Source organism: Xenopus laevis, chromosome 8S (assembly GCF_017654675.1).
Source record: "Xenopus laevis strain J_2021 chromosome 8S, Xenopus_laevis_v10.1, whole genome shotgun sequence".
NCBI lineage: Eukaryota > Metazoa > Chordata > Amphibia > Anura > Pipidae > Xenopus > Xenopus laevis.
Window position 1 is genome coordinate 50,297,164 of NC_054386.1, and position 18,474 is coordinate 50,315,637.

The following is an 18,474-nucleotide window of genomic DNA, read 5'->3' on the forward strand; positions in this document are numbered from 1 at the left end:
TATTTCTGGTGAACAGTCTGAAACCAATTGAATTGAAAAAAGTATCTGAAGGTGAACAACCCCTTTACAAATTTTCCAACCCATCTATTCTATAGCAATTTTTCTGGTTTTCATCTAACTTTCTTCCTCTCCTGTACTATCACAAAGACATTCTGCAATCCGGGAGCCACAATTCACAGTTCACTGTACAAGCATACCAAAATGAATAAACTCCACATATACTGTAGCAAATACAGTGTCCCCATATAGGAATAATACCCCCTCTGAGCCCTTTCTTTAGCTCCTGAACTCAAAACTATCCTAACATAACACACAGGCAGACATTTCTATTAATACTTACCCAGTTTTTGCAAAATTAGTCCAGTAGGTCATAACCACAGCACTCAGCATGACATCATTTTTTGAAAAGTTACAAGGGAACAGATCTGTTGGGCCCACCATGGGGACTCCAAAAACATAGGGCACCTCATCTCCATGGGCAGCATCAGCCCAAGCAGACTTCATTAGGCTCTGGCAATGGTGATAGAAGGCATAAAAGTATGTGGGTGAACCGTAGCGGGCATGTAGGTCAGCCGTCACAACTGATGGTTCAACCCACTGATGGTCAGTGAACAAAGCAACCAGAGTTTTACGGCGGGTTTCAGGGTTGTCTCGGTCAGCCCAATCAGTGTACATAAACTTGATGGTCTCACGAAGTGTATCTTTGCCTTCAGGGTACCCATACAGATTGTCCACAAAGTTGGAAACGGAGTAATCAAAATCACTTCCAGAAACTCCATCTTCTGCATCCACCACATTTTCTACAAATTTGAGCCCTTCACCCTGGTTGACCCCTAGCATTATGTCATAGTTCAGGAACTCTCCTTGTTCCATGAGGATTTCAGGGTCATCTGGAATCACATCCCCATCAATTACTGGGCCAAAAGCAACATGATAACGAGCAGGCTGAATATCTTGCTCCACTAGCTCTTTTGCGCTCTTCTGTCGCAGGCAGTCTACCATGTCCACAGTGTCCAGCACATTACAACCTACCTTTTCAGCAAGTAGCCGTGTATATTTCACTGGTTGGTAATTGACTGCCCAACTGGATAAGGCAGATCCACTCTGGATGATAGCTCTTTGAAACAGACCTGTCATAGAAGGTTGGTGTTAGATACTGAACAATTATTTATATTAAAATATATCAAGCCATTATAACATGGATGAAAAATGCAAAGAGGTACAGAGGACTATATTTTGCTCAGGTAGATTTGTCAGCAAAGTACTGTTTTGCAATCAGAATCCCCAGAGTCTTTGAAGTGGATGATTTTGGTTTAAGTACCAGCATTGGCCACTGTGAGACAGAAAGGCAGACAGACACAGATATAAAGAGATCCGCAGCTGAACTTCCTGCCCAGCTGGTCTCAGTGTGTGCCAGGGAAAAACACAGCACAAGAGAATCTTTCTAAAGAAGAAAAAAGGAGGGGTGCAGAGGGGAGGGAAGGAGTGAAAAGAAATATAAAGAAGGACAGAAAACAAAAAAAGGTGAAAAGTGGGAAATAAGCAAGTTATGAAAAGAGTTAAGCTGGGCATTGCCTGAAAAGCAGCACTTGTGGTTGAGCCTAGTTAGAGGGTAACAATATAATGAGGAATATAGCACAGGAACAATTTCTGTACCTTAATTGCCGCCCACAGACATTGGGTGATGAAATCATGGAAAAATGTCAGGTGATCCATAAACCTTTAATGTGGTGGGAAGGACATACAGACATGGGGTCACGGCATAGGTTAATGCAGACATTATGAAGAAGTCAGTGGATTATTAAAAGGTGTACCATGGACAGAACAAGTAGATACAAAAAAAGTAATGTCAGTAAGGCATACAATCACAAGGAACAAAGAGGAAGGGAAGGGAGCAGCACTGGGGGTACATTTACATTTGAATGTCATGCAGTCTACATACCTTCAGAGTGGTGAGACAGAGTGAGAAGGCTGACGCAGGATGCTCCAATGCCAGAGCCAAATACAGTAATCCTGTGAGGGTCGCCTCCAAAGAATGCCACGTTCTCGCTTACCCATCGTAGGGCCTGAATTTGGTCCAAAAGTCCATAATTTCCCTTAGCTGCCTGATCTCCAGTGCTCAGAAAACCTATTACCATAAATATTGAAATCCCATTAGAAGAGTTATTCTTTTTCAACTTGCAAGTTTATTGTAAAACAGCAAGAGTCAAAATGTACATATTGAGAATAGATAAGCATGCTGATATTACACAAGACACAGTCAAAGCATACTGTCAGAAGCAAGTTATACTATGAACAAACTAAATAAAAATAAAAACCATAGTAAATCGTACATGGTATATGGATAGTTTCCTGAGTTATTGTGTAATGGAATGAAGACTATAGACAGTCTCTATGACATATAAACTAGGTATGTATTGAACGGACTCTTCTATAAGGTTTGTACAGGGTGCCAATCATCCCACATTTTTGTACATTTGGTTCTGGCTTCCAGTGACCCTGCTGCCATCCTCTCCATACTCTCTCTGGAATCCAGCTGTTTGATTAGATGTTGAATGTTTGGAGTCTCAGATTGCTTCCAAGTTTTTGCTATCAAATTAGCTGCAGCATTAAATATGTGGAACAATAGTTTTTTGTTTAAGCCAGCAAGATGGTCAGGGTAAGCTTGAAGAAGAGCTATTTGAGGCTGACAAGGTAGCGGGTAGCTTAGCCGATCCGAAAGGAGGTCAACAACTTTAGACCAGAAAGACTAAGAAATGTTGAACTATGGGGCAGTGCCACCACATGTGCAGGAGTGTTCCAATTTGCCCACATTGTCTCCAACATTGCGGGGAGTACTGCGGGTTCATGTTTGCAATACGCTGTGGGGTGAGGTACCATCTATGTGTGATTTTGGTTTGTGTTTCCACATAATTTGTGCAATTGGTGGCTCCCTTAGCTGCTGATAGAACGTTGCGCCATTGTTGCGGAGAGATCCGGAGTTGGAGGTCTTCCTCCCATTTTAGCATGTATGGAAATTTAAAATCCTCTGGCAGCTGGAGTTGTTGTCGATAGCAGTCTGATATAATTCACTTGCCATTCCATGCTTTGCCACATAGATGTACCATTCCAGTACTATAGCTTGTGTCGACTGTTTTTGAAGAGTGGGATTTCAAAAGATGTGATATTTGCAGATAAATGTAGTATTGAGAGCGTGGTAAGCCTACAACCAGATCCTCAAATCTTTTCAGAGTATTTGCAAAATACAAATGACCAATGGTATATATCCCAATCTTGAAGATTGACATTCGGAATAAGATATTTCAATGCTGCAATAGGAGTCAATGATGATGGGAACTTTTTAACCATGAGCTTGTTTACCATAATGTCACATATATGCAGAGAAAGCTGAGTTGTTGGCAGCAGGGTGTAAGGAACTTACCTGGTGGTCTAGTGGGGGGGACGGCAGGGACGCTTGCTGCCCCCTCGGCGGGGATGCCCGCCGCAACGAACAGCTTCTGTTAGGCCGCAGGCGCGGTGGCTTTATGCGCGCGCCTCTTGGGTAATTTAAAGGCGCAGGTGCAATGGCGCGTAATTCAAACACTATTTAAAGCCCATTAGGGCTGTGGGACCTTTCCCGTGATAGGATATTGTTTCCTGGTGCTTCTGAGCCTTGTGCTATATTCTGAACCTGTTTGATTCCTGTTTATGACCCCTGCCTGGGTATTTTGACTATTCTGACTTCTGGATTCTGACCATTGCCTGATTACCGACTACCTCCTCTGATTAACCCTCTGATTGTCTTCCTGGTTTGACTCTTGCCTGCCTGATAAGAGTTTATTCTCTGCCTGCCTCGACCCGGCCTGTTCTGACTACTCTTTTGCCTAAACGCCTTGTACTACGATCTTCTGTCCATAAGACTTTGCCTTACTGTCGTGCCCCTCTGCCTATCCAGAACCCTCATCTTGCACCTCTCGTTTAAGTCCAGGTGGCATCCAAGTAAGCCGAGGCCCAAAGGCGGTCACACTACTGGTGAAGCACGAGCCGAGACCAGGGTGCCTGGTGTTTGTTCTGGTGTTGGGTGCCGACCGTGACATTATCACGGGCCCAAGATGGACGAAGAAGGTCGAGCTGCCGCTGCTCCTTCCACCACTGAAGCGCTACTTACCACACTGTTACAGCGCCTGGAAGAACATGAGCAGAGGCAAGATTACCTGATGCAAGGTTTCCACAATTTGACCCGTCGACTGGATGCTTCTGTTCAGTCTCCAGCTCCAGTAGTCACCCCTCCTGTGGCCACTCCTGTGGGTTCTCCTGCTCTGTTGGGTAATGTATCCAAAACCCATGAACCCAAAATTGTGTTTCCTGATAAATTCAATGGGGACAGGTCAAAATTTTTCGTGTTCCAAGAGGCATGTAAATTATACCTCAGCTTTTTCCCCCACTCATTCACTACTGGCGAGGAAAAATTGAGGTTCGTAATGACCCTATTACAGGGTGATCCCCAAGTTTGGGCTCTCAGATTGCAAACAAAAATCAATTATGGGGTAGCTGCTGTCTATACAGCGAGTACTGTGCACAGGTCCAGTTAAACCACAGTAAATATTAAAGACATGCACAGTTTCTCGCTTAAAAACATTTATTGGTGCATATATACCACAAAAAATGACATAACGATGTTCAAATCACACACACCACAAAGCAGTGTCTCCCCCCCAGTCTGCCTACCTGTTGTTAGCCACACCCTCCTGACGCGTTTCGCGCTATTGGGCGCTTCATCAGAGGAGGTGTGGCAAATGCTGGTCATATCCCTTAAGTACCTGCTGGATTACTTAATGCAGGTTCTAGGGTTAGATACGTGCACAATAGTTACCAGCAGAATTATTTTCTACAGGTTCAAGGGTGACATATGTGTTACATACCAATCCAAAAGTCTATTCAATTTGCCACTATGTGCCCATTAGCCCCAGTTATTCTACTAATATTTCATTTCAATCCACATTGTAACAATATCTTTATACAAATCACTTAATAGTTCACTAATATCGGAGACATGACCATGTAATTGTAGTGACTAAGTGAATAAAGTGCAATTGTGCAAAAATTAAATAATTAATAATAAATCACTAATCAAAATACAATAAAAACATTTTTTATATAAAAATTCATTCACTTTAATCCCATACTGATGTAAGAAACGGTTTTAGTTCAAAATGGCTATTCATTCCCTCAGGTATAATTGTCCCTAACTTAAAGATCCAGTTAGATTCTAATCTTAGTAATTTTGTAGTTAAATTGCCCCCACTATTTTCATGTATTTTATCTATACCAAACATCCTTATTTTCTGGGGTATGCCATCATGGGCCATTATAAAATGTTTCAGAATGGGATTGTCAACATCCTTATTGTCAATACCTCTTAGATGTTCTCCCAGTCTGACCCGTAGCTGTCTGATTGTACGACCAATGTATAAAGCACCACATTCACACTGCACTGCATATACTACATATCTAGTACCACAAGTGATCATTTTACCTATTTTTAACTCCTGGCTTTTATTTTTATCACTGAATTCTATAACTTTTTTACTTTTATTATTTTTACAGACCACACATTTTTTACAAGGAAAAAAACCTTTCAAATCAAGCCACGTCTTTTTTTCTGCTTTTTTATTATTTAGTCGGTTGGGAGCTACTTGATTTGCTATGGACTTGGCTTTCCTACTGATTACCATTGGGGTTAAATTTAATGCTTTTATAGTAGGGTCAGTGTTTAAAATATTCCAATTTTTAACTATACTTTTTTTAACAGCTTTGTATTGTAGTCCGTACTCTAAAATGCATCTTACTCCTTTTTCTTGCTTATTCATTATTATCATACTGTCCTTAGTCTTTTTTGAAATTTTCGATTTCTCTAATTTTTCCATTGCTTCTGATATGTCTCTTTTACTATATCCCCTACTTTTTAACCTATTGCATTCTTCCTTAGCCTGTTGAGCAAAGATTTCCTTGTCTGTACAGTTCCGATAGATTCTCACCAATTGAGCATAAGGAATAGATTTAACTGTATGTAAAGGATGATAGGAATCTTTTCTCAAAATAGTGTTTCCTGCTATCTTTTTTCTATATAATTTAGACATTATTGTATTATTTTCTACATAGAAAGTCAGATCAAGGAAATCGATCTGATTGGCATGATATTGCATAGTAAATTTGATATCATATGGATTGTCGTTCACATAATTTAGGAAGCCCTTTAAGTCATCTTCCGGGCCACTCCATACCATGATGACATCGTCTATATAGCGATGCCACCCTACTATGTCATCATCGTATGGATTGTCAGCCCCAAAGATGTACTCATCCTCCCACATTGCCATAAACAGGCCGGCGTATGAGGGCGCAAATTTCGTTCCCATCGCCGTGCCTGTTATTTGGCGAAAAAGCTGACCATTAAAGGACATGGTGTTGTGAGACAGAATAAATTCAATGGCTTCCAACAAGAAATTGATTTGGACATCTGATTGTAAATATTGTTTTAAAAATTTATTAATAGCTCTCAATCCATCTACATGGTGTATCCTGGAGTATAAAGATTGAACGTCAAGAGTTACCCAAACATATTGTTTTCTCCATGCAATAGTATGAATTTTGTTCATGGCATCTTGGCTATCTCTTAAATATGCTGGCATTTTAACCACTATTTCCTTCAGGAAATAGTCAACATATTCACTCAGACATTCACTCAAACTTCCGATTCCGGAGACTATCGGTCTCCCGGGTGGTTTGAGTGCATCTTTGTGCACTTTTGGTAATGCGTATATATGTGCCATGACAGGATATTCACGCCATATAAAATTGTATTCTGTCTCATCAAGCACCTCGCAATCTTTAGCATACAATAACATTTCTTTCATTTCCTTTTTGTGTTTCTCCAGGGGATTATTCTTTAAACATTCATAGGTACTACCATCTTTTAGAATCTCTTCAACCATGTTGATATAATAATTTTTATCCAAGATAACCACTTTGCCTCCCTTGTCAGCTTTTTTTATACATATTTGATCATTTTTTTGTAAATTCAATATTGCTCTTTTTTGTTTATAAGTCATGTTCCCTTTATACCTGTAATTTAATGAACTGTGAGAGAAAATCTTAGCTAGATCTTGTTCAACTGCTTTTCTATACATTAAGATACCACTTCCTGGGGGAACATTTGGTTGGAAGGTTGAATTTTGTTTTAAACCACTGTGCATAATGGAGTCTTGGAATTGTATATCCTCTCTATTCAGTTCATTACTTTCTCCTTCCCTCTGACATTGCTCCATAAATTCAATAATCTCCAATTCTTGTGCATTAAAATTCAGCCTTCCAACCTTCGCACAGGATGAGGTATCAGAGCTTAATCCCTCTTTTTTATCTGCAAAAAACTTTTTTAACGCTATTTTTCTAATAAATTTCTGTACATCCACATAAGCATTAAATTGATTCATTTGCGCAGTTGGACAAAAATTTAGTCCTTTTTTTAAAACTTCAATTTCATCTAGATGCAGCTTATACTTTGATAAATTCAGAATTTGTTCACTATACAAATCACCTTGATCCCCTTTGGAAAATTCATTTTTAAACCGGTCATCATCATTACATTTATCACCCTCCAAATCACTCGTACTCAGTATTTGTTCAGGTTGCAACAGTTCATTATTTATCATTTCATTGTCGTCATCCATTAAGAATAAACTGATTTCATGTTGGGTTAAAATTGAATTATCGTCCCAATCTGTATCATTTGTCATTTCATTAGAGGCGAATTCAGCGGTAGCCAGTCCTGGTAATTTCAATGGTTTGTTCTCATACTCAAATAATTCAATATTATTAGTGGTTGTATATGCAGGCATGTGTGTTTCATACTTGTGGTTTGACCAGTTGCCTTTAACTTCTTTGTGCATGGATGTGTCTCTATGAAAGTCCACTCCATTATGGCCATTCGTAAATAAAGTGTCAGTATCTGCGGATAAACATTCATTAATGCCATTCACATAATTATGTCCGCACGTCAGCTCAGCGAGATCAACAAATTGAGAAGGTAAAATATTTCCTTTCTCATTACTCACCGTGTCGCATTCGGTTTGGGTTGCCGCATTGATCTTCGCGGTTCTCCATAGTTGTTTTCGCCACCTACTGGTCTGTCCCCTTTGTACCGCTGATTCCAGACTGTGCGCTTTTCCGGTTGCCGATATCCCCGATCCTCCGGGTAAGGCATCTCCGTTTGGCGGTATCTCCGGTCCTCCTGATACTGCGCATCCATATTGGCGCTGGTGGCTCCCGGTCCGCCTTGCATTCTGGGTATTGGTTTCCCGCTGATGCTTGCGGGTCCCTGTTGCGTCACAGTCTCGCGGTCTTTCACTACTTCCACCATCTTTGTTTGTACAGGGGACGCCAGGCCCTCGTGGCTTTCTAAAAAACTCGCTGAGCTGGAAAAAGAAGAATCACTTTGCACAGTAATCGTATCATCTCTGTAATTGTTATATTTAGCTTTTCCATAGTTGCGATTTTTCAAAATTGTTTTATTGTTAAAGTTACTTCGTTCAGTCCGTTCAATTCTCCACCAATAAATATGTCCTGTTTTATAATCCATTTGATCTCTTTCAAATTTATTTTGTCTTTGCACAATCTCTCTCCTTTCAAAGGTTTGTATATATTTCTGCAACTGGTCATTTAAACCATCAAAGAATTCACTGGTTTTAAAGTGGGACAAATCTTTCTGTATTTCATTTATTTCAGCATTAATATTACTCAATTCCTTTTCCTTTTGTTTTACTATCAACTCAATCAGGTTCATGGAGCAATCTTGTAAAATCTTTTTCCATTCTTGCATAAACTCTGCATCATCTCTACTGAAGGTGGGCCACTTTTTCGTAATTCTTAGGCCCCTTGGTACTATCCCTTCAGTTGAGTATTGCAAAAGAGTCTCTTTTTGCCACCATGCTTTAATTTCTTTTTCTCTATAATTTTGCAGGTTTCGGAAATGGTTTTTAATATCTTCCTCATCTCCAAAATGAACCTTCCCTGGATGCTTAAATAAATTTGTAACTCGTTTTCTTACATCACTTGACATAGGGTCAGACAGACAGAAGGGTTGACTTTCTGCCATTGTGGTGGTGAGCGGGCTTAATTAAACCAGCTATTGTATAATTAAATGACAAATTTAGTTTATTTCTTTAAACAATTTTGAGTCAAATTTAATATAATTTAAACCTTATATTTCAGTAATAGCACTCCAAATGTTCAGACAGCACAAACCCCTAGCTTGGACCACCAGCTATCACTTATAGTAAACAAAAATCAATTATGGGGTAGCTGCTGTCTATACAGCGAGTACTGTGCACAGGTCCAGTTAAACCACAGTAAATATTAAAGACATGCACAGTTTCTCGCTTAAAAACATTTATTGGTGCATATATACCACAAAAAATGACATAACGATGTTCAAATCACACACACCACAAAGCAGTGTCTCCCCCCCAGTCTGCCTACCTGTTGTTAGCCACACCCTCCTGACGCGTTTCGCGCTATTGGGCGCTTCATCAGAGGAGGTGTGGCAAATGCTGGTCATATCCCTTAAGTACCTGCTGGATTACTTAATGCAGGTTCTAGGGTTAGATACGTGCACAATAGTTACCAGCAGAATTATTTTCTACAGGTTCAAGGGTGACATATGTGTTACATACCAATCCAAAAGTCTATTCAATTTGCCACTATGTGCCCATTAGCCCCAGTTATTCTACTAATATTTCATTTCAATCCACATTGTAACAATATCTTTATACAAATCACTTAATAGTTCACTAATATCGGAGACATGACCATGTAATTGTAGTGACTAAGTGAATAAAGTGCAATTGTGCAAAAATTAAATAATTAATAATAAATCACTAATCAAAATACAATAAAAACATTTTTTATATAAAAATTCATTCACTTTAATCCCATACTGATGTAAGAAACGGTTTTAGTTCAAAATGGCTATTCATTCCCTCAGGTATAATTGTCCCTAACTTAAAGATCCAGTTAGATTCTAATCTTAGTAATATTGTAGTTAAATTGCCCCCACTATTTTCATGTATTTTATCTATACCAAACATCCTTATTTTCTGGGGTATGCCATCATGGGCCATTATAAAATGTTTCAGAATGGGATTGTCAACATCCTTATTGTCAATACCTCTTAGATGTTCTCCCAGTCTGACCCGTAGCTGTCTGATTGTACGACCAATGTATAAAGCACCACATTCACACTGCACTGCATATACTACATATCTAGTACCACAAGTGATCATTTTACCTATTTTTAACTCCTGGCTTTTATTTTTATCACTGAATTCTATAACTTTTTTGCTTTTATTATTTTTACAGACCACACATTTTTTACAAGGAAAAAAACCTTTCAAATCAAGCCACGTCTTTTTTTCTGCTTTTTTATTATTTAGTCGGTTGGGAGCTACTTGATTTGCTATGGACTTGGCTTTCCTACTGATTACCATAGGGGTTAAATTTAATGCTTTTATAGTAGGGTCAGTGTTTAAAATATTCCAATTTTTAACTATACTTTTTTTAACAGCTTTGTATTGTAGTCCGTACTCTAAAATGCATCTTACTCCTTTTTCTTGCTTATTCATTATTATCATACTGTCCTTAGTCTTTTTTGAAATTTTCGATTTCTCTAATTTTTCCATTGCTTCTGATATGTCTCTTTTACTATATCCCCTACTTTTTAACCTATTGCATTCTTCCTTAGCCTGTTGAGCAAAGATTTCCTTGTCTGTACAGTTCCGATAGATTCTCACCAATTGAGCATAAGGAATAGATTTAACTGTATGTAAAGGAGGACCGGAGATACCGCCAAACGGAGATGCCTTACCCGGAGGATCGGGGATATCGGCAACCGGAAAAGCGCACAGTCTGGAATCAGCGGTACAAAGGGGACAGACCAGTAGGTGGCGAAAACAACTATGGAGAACCGCGAAGATCAATGCGGCAACCCAAACCGAATGCGACACGGTGAGTAATGAGAAAGGAAATATTTTACCTTCTCAATTTGTTGATCTCGCTGAGCTGACGTGCGGACATAATTATGTGAATGGCATTAATGAATGTTTATCCGCAGATACTGACACTTTATTTACGAATGGCCATAATGGAGTGGACTTTCATAGAGACACATCCATGCACAAAGAAGTTAAAGGCAACTGGTCAAACCACAAGTATGAAACACACATGCCTGCATATACAACCACTAATAATATTGAATTATTTGAGTATGAGAACAAACCATTGAAATTACCAGGACTGGCTACCGCTGAATTCGCCTCTAATGAAATGACAAATGATACAGATTGGGACGATAATTCAATTTTAACCCAACATGAAATCAGTTTATTCTTAATGGATGACGACAATGAAATGATAAATAATGAACTGTTGCAACCTGAACAAATACTGAGTACGAGTGATTTGGAGGGTGATAAATGTAATGATGATGACCGGTTTAAAAATGAATTTTCCAAAGGGGATCAAGGTGATTTGTATAGTGAACAAATTCTGAATTTATCAAAGTATAAGCTGCATCTAGATGAAATTGAAGTTTTAAAAAAAGGACTAAATTTTTGTCCAACTGCGCAAATGAATCAATTTAATGCTTATGTGGATGTACAGAAATTTATTAGAAAAATAGCGTTAAAAAAGTTTTTTGCAGATAAAAAAGAGGGATTAAGCTCTGATACCTCATCCTGTGCGAAGGTTGGAAGGCTGAATTTTAATGCACAAGAATTGGAGATTATTGAATTTATGGAGCAATGTCAGAGGGAAGGAGAAAGTAATGAACTGAATAGAGAGGATATACAATTCCAAGACTCCATTATGCACAGTGGTTTAAAACAAAATTCAACCTTCCAACCAAATGTTCCCCCAGGAAGTGGTATCTTAATGTATAGAAAAGCAGTTGAACAAGATCTAGCTAAGATTTTCTCTCACAGTTCATTAAATTACAGGTATAAAGGGAACATGACTTATAAACAAAAAAGAGCAATATTGAATTTACAAAAAAATGATCAAATATGTATAAAAAAAGCTGACAAGGGAGGCAAAGTGGTTATCTTGGATAAAAATTATTATATCAACATGGTTGAAGAGATTCTAAAAGATGGTAGTACCTATGAATGTTTAAAGAATAATCCCCTGGAGAAACACAAAAAGGAAATGAAAGAAATGTTATTGTATGCTAAAGATTGCGAGGTGCTTGATGAGACAGAATACAATTTTATATGGCGTGAATATCCTGTCATGGCACATATATACGCATTACCAAAAGTGCACAAAGATGCACTCAAACCACCCGGGAGACCGATAGTCTCCGGAATCGGAAGTTTGAGTGAATGTCTGAGTGAATATGTTGACTATTTCCTGAAGGAAATAGTGGTTAAAATGCCAGCATATTTAAGAGATAGCCAAGATGCCATGAACAAAATTCATACTATTGCATGGAGAAAACAATATGTTTGGGTAACTCTTGACGTTCAATCTTTATACTCCAGGATACACCATGTAGATGGATTGAGAGCTATTAATAAATTTTTAAAACAATATTTACAATCAGATGTCCAAATCAATTTCTTGTTGGAAGCCATTGAATTTATTCTGTCTCACAACACCATGTCCTTTAATGGTCAGCTTTTTCGCCAAATAACAGGCACGGCGATGGGAACGAAATTTGCGCCCTCATACGCCGGCCTGTTTATGGCAATGTGGGAGGATGAGTACATCTTTGGGGCTGACAATCCATACGATGATGACATAGTAGGGTGGCATCGCTATATAGACGATGTCATCATGGTATGGAGTGGCCCGGAAGATGACTTAAAGGGCTTCCTAAATTATGTGAACGACAATCCATATGATATCAAATTTACTATGCAATATCATGCCAATCAGATCGATTTCCTTGATCTGACTTTCTATGTAGAAAATAATACAATAATGTCTAAATTATATAGAAAAAAGATAGCAGGAAACACTATTTTGAGAAAAGATTCCTATCATCCTTTACATACAGTTAAATCTATTCCTTATGCTCAATTGGTGAGAATCTATCGGAACTGTACAGACAAGGAAATCTTTGCTCAACAGGCTAAGGAAGAATGCAATAGGTTAAAAAGTAGGGGATATAGTAAAAGAGACATATCAGAAGCAATGGAAAAATTAGAGAAATCGAAAATTTCAAAAAAGACTAAGGACAGTATGATAATAATGAATAAGCAAGAAAAAGGAGTAAGATGCATTTTAGAGTACGGACTACAATACAAAGCTGTTAAAAAAAGTATAGTTAAAAATTGGAATATTTTAAACACTGACCCTACTATAAAAGCATTAAATTTAACCCCAATGGTAATCAGTAGGAAAGCCAAGTCCATAGCAAATCAAGTAGCTCCCAACCGACTAAATAATAAAAAAGCAGAAAAAAAGACGTGGCTTGATTTGAAAGGTTTTTTTCCTTGTAAAAAATGTGTGGTCTGTAAAAATAATAAAAGTAAAAAAGTTATAGAATTCAGTGATAAAAATAAAAGCCAGGAGTTAAAAATAGGTAAAATGATCACTTGTGGTACTAGATATGTAGTATATGCAGTGCAGTGTGAATGTGGTGCTTTATACATTGGTCGTACAATCAGACAGCTACGGGTCAGACTGGGAGAACATCTAAGAGGTATTGACAATAAGGATGTTGACAATCCCATTCTGAAACATTTTATAATGGCCCATGATGGCATACCCCAGAAAATAAGGATGTTTGGTATAGATAAAATACATGAAAATAGTGGGGGCAATTTAACTACAAAATTACTAAGATTAGAATCTAACTGGATCTTTAAGTTAGGGACAATTATACCTGAGGGAATGAATAGCCATTTTGAACTAAAACCGTTTCTTACATCAGTATGGGATTAAAGTGAATGAATTTTTATATAAAAAATGTTTTTATTGTATTTTGATTAGTGATTTATTATTAATTATTTAATTTTTGCACAATTGCACTTTATTCACTTAGTCACTACAATTACATGGTCATGTCTCCGATATTAGTGAACTATTAAGTGATTTGTATAAAGATATTGTTACAATGTGGATTGAAATGAAATATTAGTAGAATAACTGGGGCTAATGGGCACATAGTGGCAAATTGAATAGACTTTTGGATTGGTATGTAACACATATGTCACCCTTGAACCTGTAGAAAATAATTCTGCTGGTAACTATTGTGCACGTATCTAACCCTAGAACCTGCATTAAGTAATCCAGCAGGTACTTAAGGGATATGACCAGCATTTGCCACACCTCCTCTGATGAAGCGCCCAATAGCGCGAAACGCGTCAGGAGGGTGTGGCTAACAACAGGTAGGCAGACTGGGGGGGAGACACTGCTTTGTGGTGTGTGTGATTTGAACATCGTTATGTCATTTTTTGTGGTATATATGCACCAATAAATGTTTTTAAGCGAGAAACTGTGCATGTCTTTAATATTTACTGTGGCTCTCAGATTGCCCCTCTCAGATCCTGCCCGTTTTTCCCTTGATTCATTTTTTAAAACCATGGCTGTACTTTATGATGACCCGGATCGTGCATCTTCTGCCGACTCCGCGATTCGTAAATTGCACCAGGGGAAAAGGGATGCGGAGGTGTATTGCACCGAGTTCCGCCGGTGGGCAGTGGAGACTGGGTGGAACGACATGGCGCTTCGCAGCCAGTTCCGTATTGGGCTGTCTGATTCTGTCAAAGATAGCTTGGTAAATTACCCTTTATCTTCCAACCTGGATGATCTCATGTCACTTGCCATCCAGGTAGATAGGAGGCAGAGGGAAAGAAGGGGTGAAAGGGGTTCTCCTTTGCATTCTGGGTTTACCAATGTTAAGTATAACTTTTCTAATATGGTGTCCAATGTTAAGTCCCCTAACCCTTCCATGGTTCAACCTCAGGAGGAACCCATGCAATTGGGCATATCCCATCTAACCCCTGAGGAAAAAGCCCGCAGGCGTTCCCTTGGTCTTTGCATTTACTGTGGGGAAAAGGGTCATTTCCTGAATTTATGTCCTAAGAGGCCGGGAAACTTCCAAGCCTAAATGGAGAAGGGGAGCTCCATTTGGGTGCAGAAGTTTCCTCTCCCCAGTCGACCTCTAGGATTTTGATACCTGTTAAACTCACCTGGCCTACGGGCTCTGTCAGGGTGTCCGCTTTTGTGGATTCAGGGGCGAAGGGAAATTTTCTGGATGCCACCTTTGCGGCAAAATTTGGTATTCCCTTAACCCCCCTAATTCCTCCTATGAGGATTTTGGCAGTTGATAAAAAACCCTTAGGATCAGGCCTGGTAACTAAAAAATCTGTGTCCCTTTCCATGTGCTCTGATAATCATCACAGTGAGAGGTTAGCCCTTTTTATCATTGAGGGTGCGTCTTCTCCTCTTATTTTGGGGTTACCTTGGCTTCAGACCCATAATCCTCATATTGACTGGGTATCGGGGAAGATTCTGCAATGGGGTCTTAAGTGTGGTGGTTCATGTATTCCTCAGGTGGTGGCAACCACTTCTTTAGAAGGTTTACCTGCAGCATATGCTGAATATGCTGACGTATTTTCTAAGAAAGCTGCAGAAACCCTACCTCCACACAGGCAGTATGATTGCTCTATAGATTTAATTCCTGGGTCTATTCCCCCCCGGGGTAGAACATACCCTCTTTCCTTGCCGGAGGCCCAGGCGATGAAAGAGTATATAAAGGACAACCTTGAAAGAGGGTTCATTAGGCCTTCTAGTTCCCCTGCGGGGGTGGGCTTTTTCTTTGTTGGAAAGAAAGATGGTGGTCTACGCCCCTGTATAGATTATAGGGGTCTCAATAAGATCACCATAAAAAAACGCTATCCCCTCCCGTTAATTTCTGAATTGTTTGACCAGGTTAAGGGTGCTAAGATCTATTCTAAGCTAGATCTTAGGGGCGCCTATAATCTCATACGTATTAGGGAAGGGGATGAGTGGAAAACTGCATTTAACACCAGGGACGGCCACTACGAATATCTTGTAATGCCCTTTGGTCTCTGTAACGCACCCGCCGTGTTCCAAGAATTTGTCAACGACATCTTTCGGGACCTGCTGGGGATATTCGTAGTGGTCTATCTTGACGATATCTTGATTTTCTCCTCTAATTTGGGTGAACATAGAAATCATGTTCATCAAGTCTTGTGCAGACTCAGGGAGAATAATCTTTATGCAAAACTGGAGAAATGTATCTTTGAGGTTACTTCCGTTCAGTTTCTAGGGTTTAATATTTCCAGCAAGGGTCTTGAAATGGATCCAGGCAAGGTGAGAGCTGTGCTGGATTGGACCCAACCCCAATCATTACATGCTACCCAAAGGTTCCTGGGGTTTGCAAATTACTATCGTCAGTTTATTAAAAAATTTTCCTTAATTGTGGCCCCCATTACTGATTTGACTAAGAAGGGTGCTGACCCCAGCATCTGGCCTCCTGAAGCGGTACAAGCTTTTGACTTCCTCAAGAAGGAATTCAGTTCTGCCCCCATTCTTCGACACCCTGACACTGCGCTTCCTTTTATAGTAGAGGTAGATGCTTCTGAAGTTGGGGCAGTCCTTTCTCAAAGGCATCCAACAACCAACAAGGTGCATCCCTGCGAATTCTTCTCAAAGAAATTTTCTCCTGCTGAGATCAACTATGTTATTGGGAGTAGAGAATTGTTGGCTGTTAAATGGGCCTTTGAGGAATGGCGGCATCTGCTGGAGGGAGCAGAACACATGATCACGGTTTATAATGATCATAAGAATCTTCTGTACATTGAGTCGGCCAAGCGACTAAATCCTAGGCAGGCTAGATGGGCACTGTTTTTCACCAGGTTCAATCGTTTAGGCCTGGTTCCAAGAATACCAAAGCGGATGCACTCTCTAGAAGTTTCGAGTCCGATCCCTCTGAGTCTAGCGAGTGCATCCCCATCATCCCCAGGGAGGTAATTGTAGCAGCACTTGAATCTGAACTTTCCTCTTTATTGTCCCCTGTACAATCATCTGCTCCGGTGGATACTCCATCTGGGAGGTTGTTCGTTCCACAGGAGTTAAGGGAACAAGTGTTAAAGGAGGTTCACGATTCTAAGATGGCTGGGCATCCTGGCATTTCTAAGACAGTGTCTCTGTTATCCCGTTATGTCTGGTGGTCTTCCTTCAAACAGGATGCAAAGGCCTTTGTTAACTCCTGTCCGATCTGCCAACGGTCAAAATCATCTCATAACTCTTCCCAGGGTCTGTTAATGCCCATCTTTCGATGGACTTCATTGTAGATTTGCCCCCTTCCCAAGGGAAGACTGTGATTTGGGTGGTGGTGGATAGGTTCAGTAAGATGGGCCATTTTATTCCCCTTCCACACCTCCCTTCTGCTAAAACCTTGGCTGATCTATTCATTACTATAACAAACAAGGGAAAGTTGTGCTCACCACTAGTTTTTAAAATCATTAGGCGGGGGTGCAATGAGGCTGTGACCATAAAATACATATAGACAAATACAAGATTCCTCTGCACTCAACCCATTATCAATATATTTAAGACAGAGACATTTTGTGCATACTGCTACTGAAAAATGCCTTACCCTTTAAACAAAACAGGGATTGTTTGTCCATATATTGCAATATATTTAAGCTGGCCAACTACGTCAAAGTCATCCCATATCTGGCCAGTCCTATGCTCAATTTTCATCTGATTCATTAAGAATTCTATGGTTTAATTATACATTTTATAAAAGGGACGAATACGTTTTACCTGCAACTTACTAGCTGCTTTCAAAGTAAAACTCCCAAACTTGGCTGCCCTTTTATTAGACACCAGTGGGATCACCTGACTATAATTGGAGAGGGTGGGAGCTACAACATGGAGCTGGTCACTGCTCTTGTAGAACTATAACAAACAAGGGAAAGTTGTGCTCACCACTAGTTTTTAAAATCATTAGGCGGGGGTGCAATGAGGCTGTGACCATAAAATACATATAGACAAATACAAGATTCCTCTGCACTCAACCCATTATCAATATATTTAAGACAGAGACATTTTGTGCATACTGCTACTGAAAAATGCCTTACCCTTTAAACAAAACAGGGATTGTTTGTCCATATATTGCAATATATTTAAGCTGGCCAACTACGTCAAAGTCATCCCATATCTGGCCAGTCCTATGCTCAATTTTCATCTGATTCATTAAGAATTCTATGGTTTAATTATACATTTTATAAAAGGGACGAATACGTTTTACCTGCAACTTACTAGCTGCTTTCAAAGTAAAACTCCCAAACTTGGCTGCCCTTTTATTAGACACCAGTGGGATCACCTGACTATAATTGGAGAGGGTGGGAGCTACAACATGGAGCTGGTCACTGCTCTTGTAGAACTATAACAAACAAGGGA

General features: G+C 39.5%; 1 protein-coding gene across 4 annotated transcripts in view; it reads right to left on the reverse strand.

The window, feature by feature from the left end:
• The window catches only part of nlgn3.S (neuroligin 3 S homeolog), a 181,347-nt gene that overhangs the window by 2,980 nt on the left and 159,893 nt on the right, over positions 1-18,474 (reverse strand). For all 4 annotated transcript variants that reach the window (XM_041574257.1, XM_041574259.1, NM_001093947.1 and 1 more), the window contains 2 exon segments: positions 1,943-2,128; positions 341-1,130 (listed from right to left, as the gene is read on the reverse strand). In XM_041574257.1, coding sequence (XP_041430191.1) covers positions 341-1,130; positions 1,943-2,128 — 976 coding nt within the window.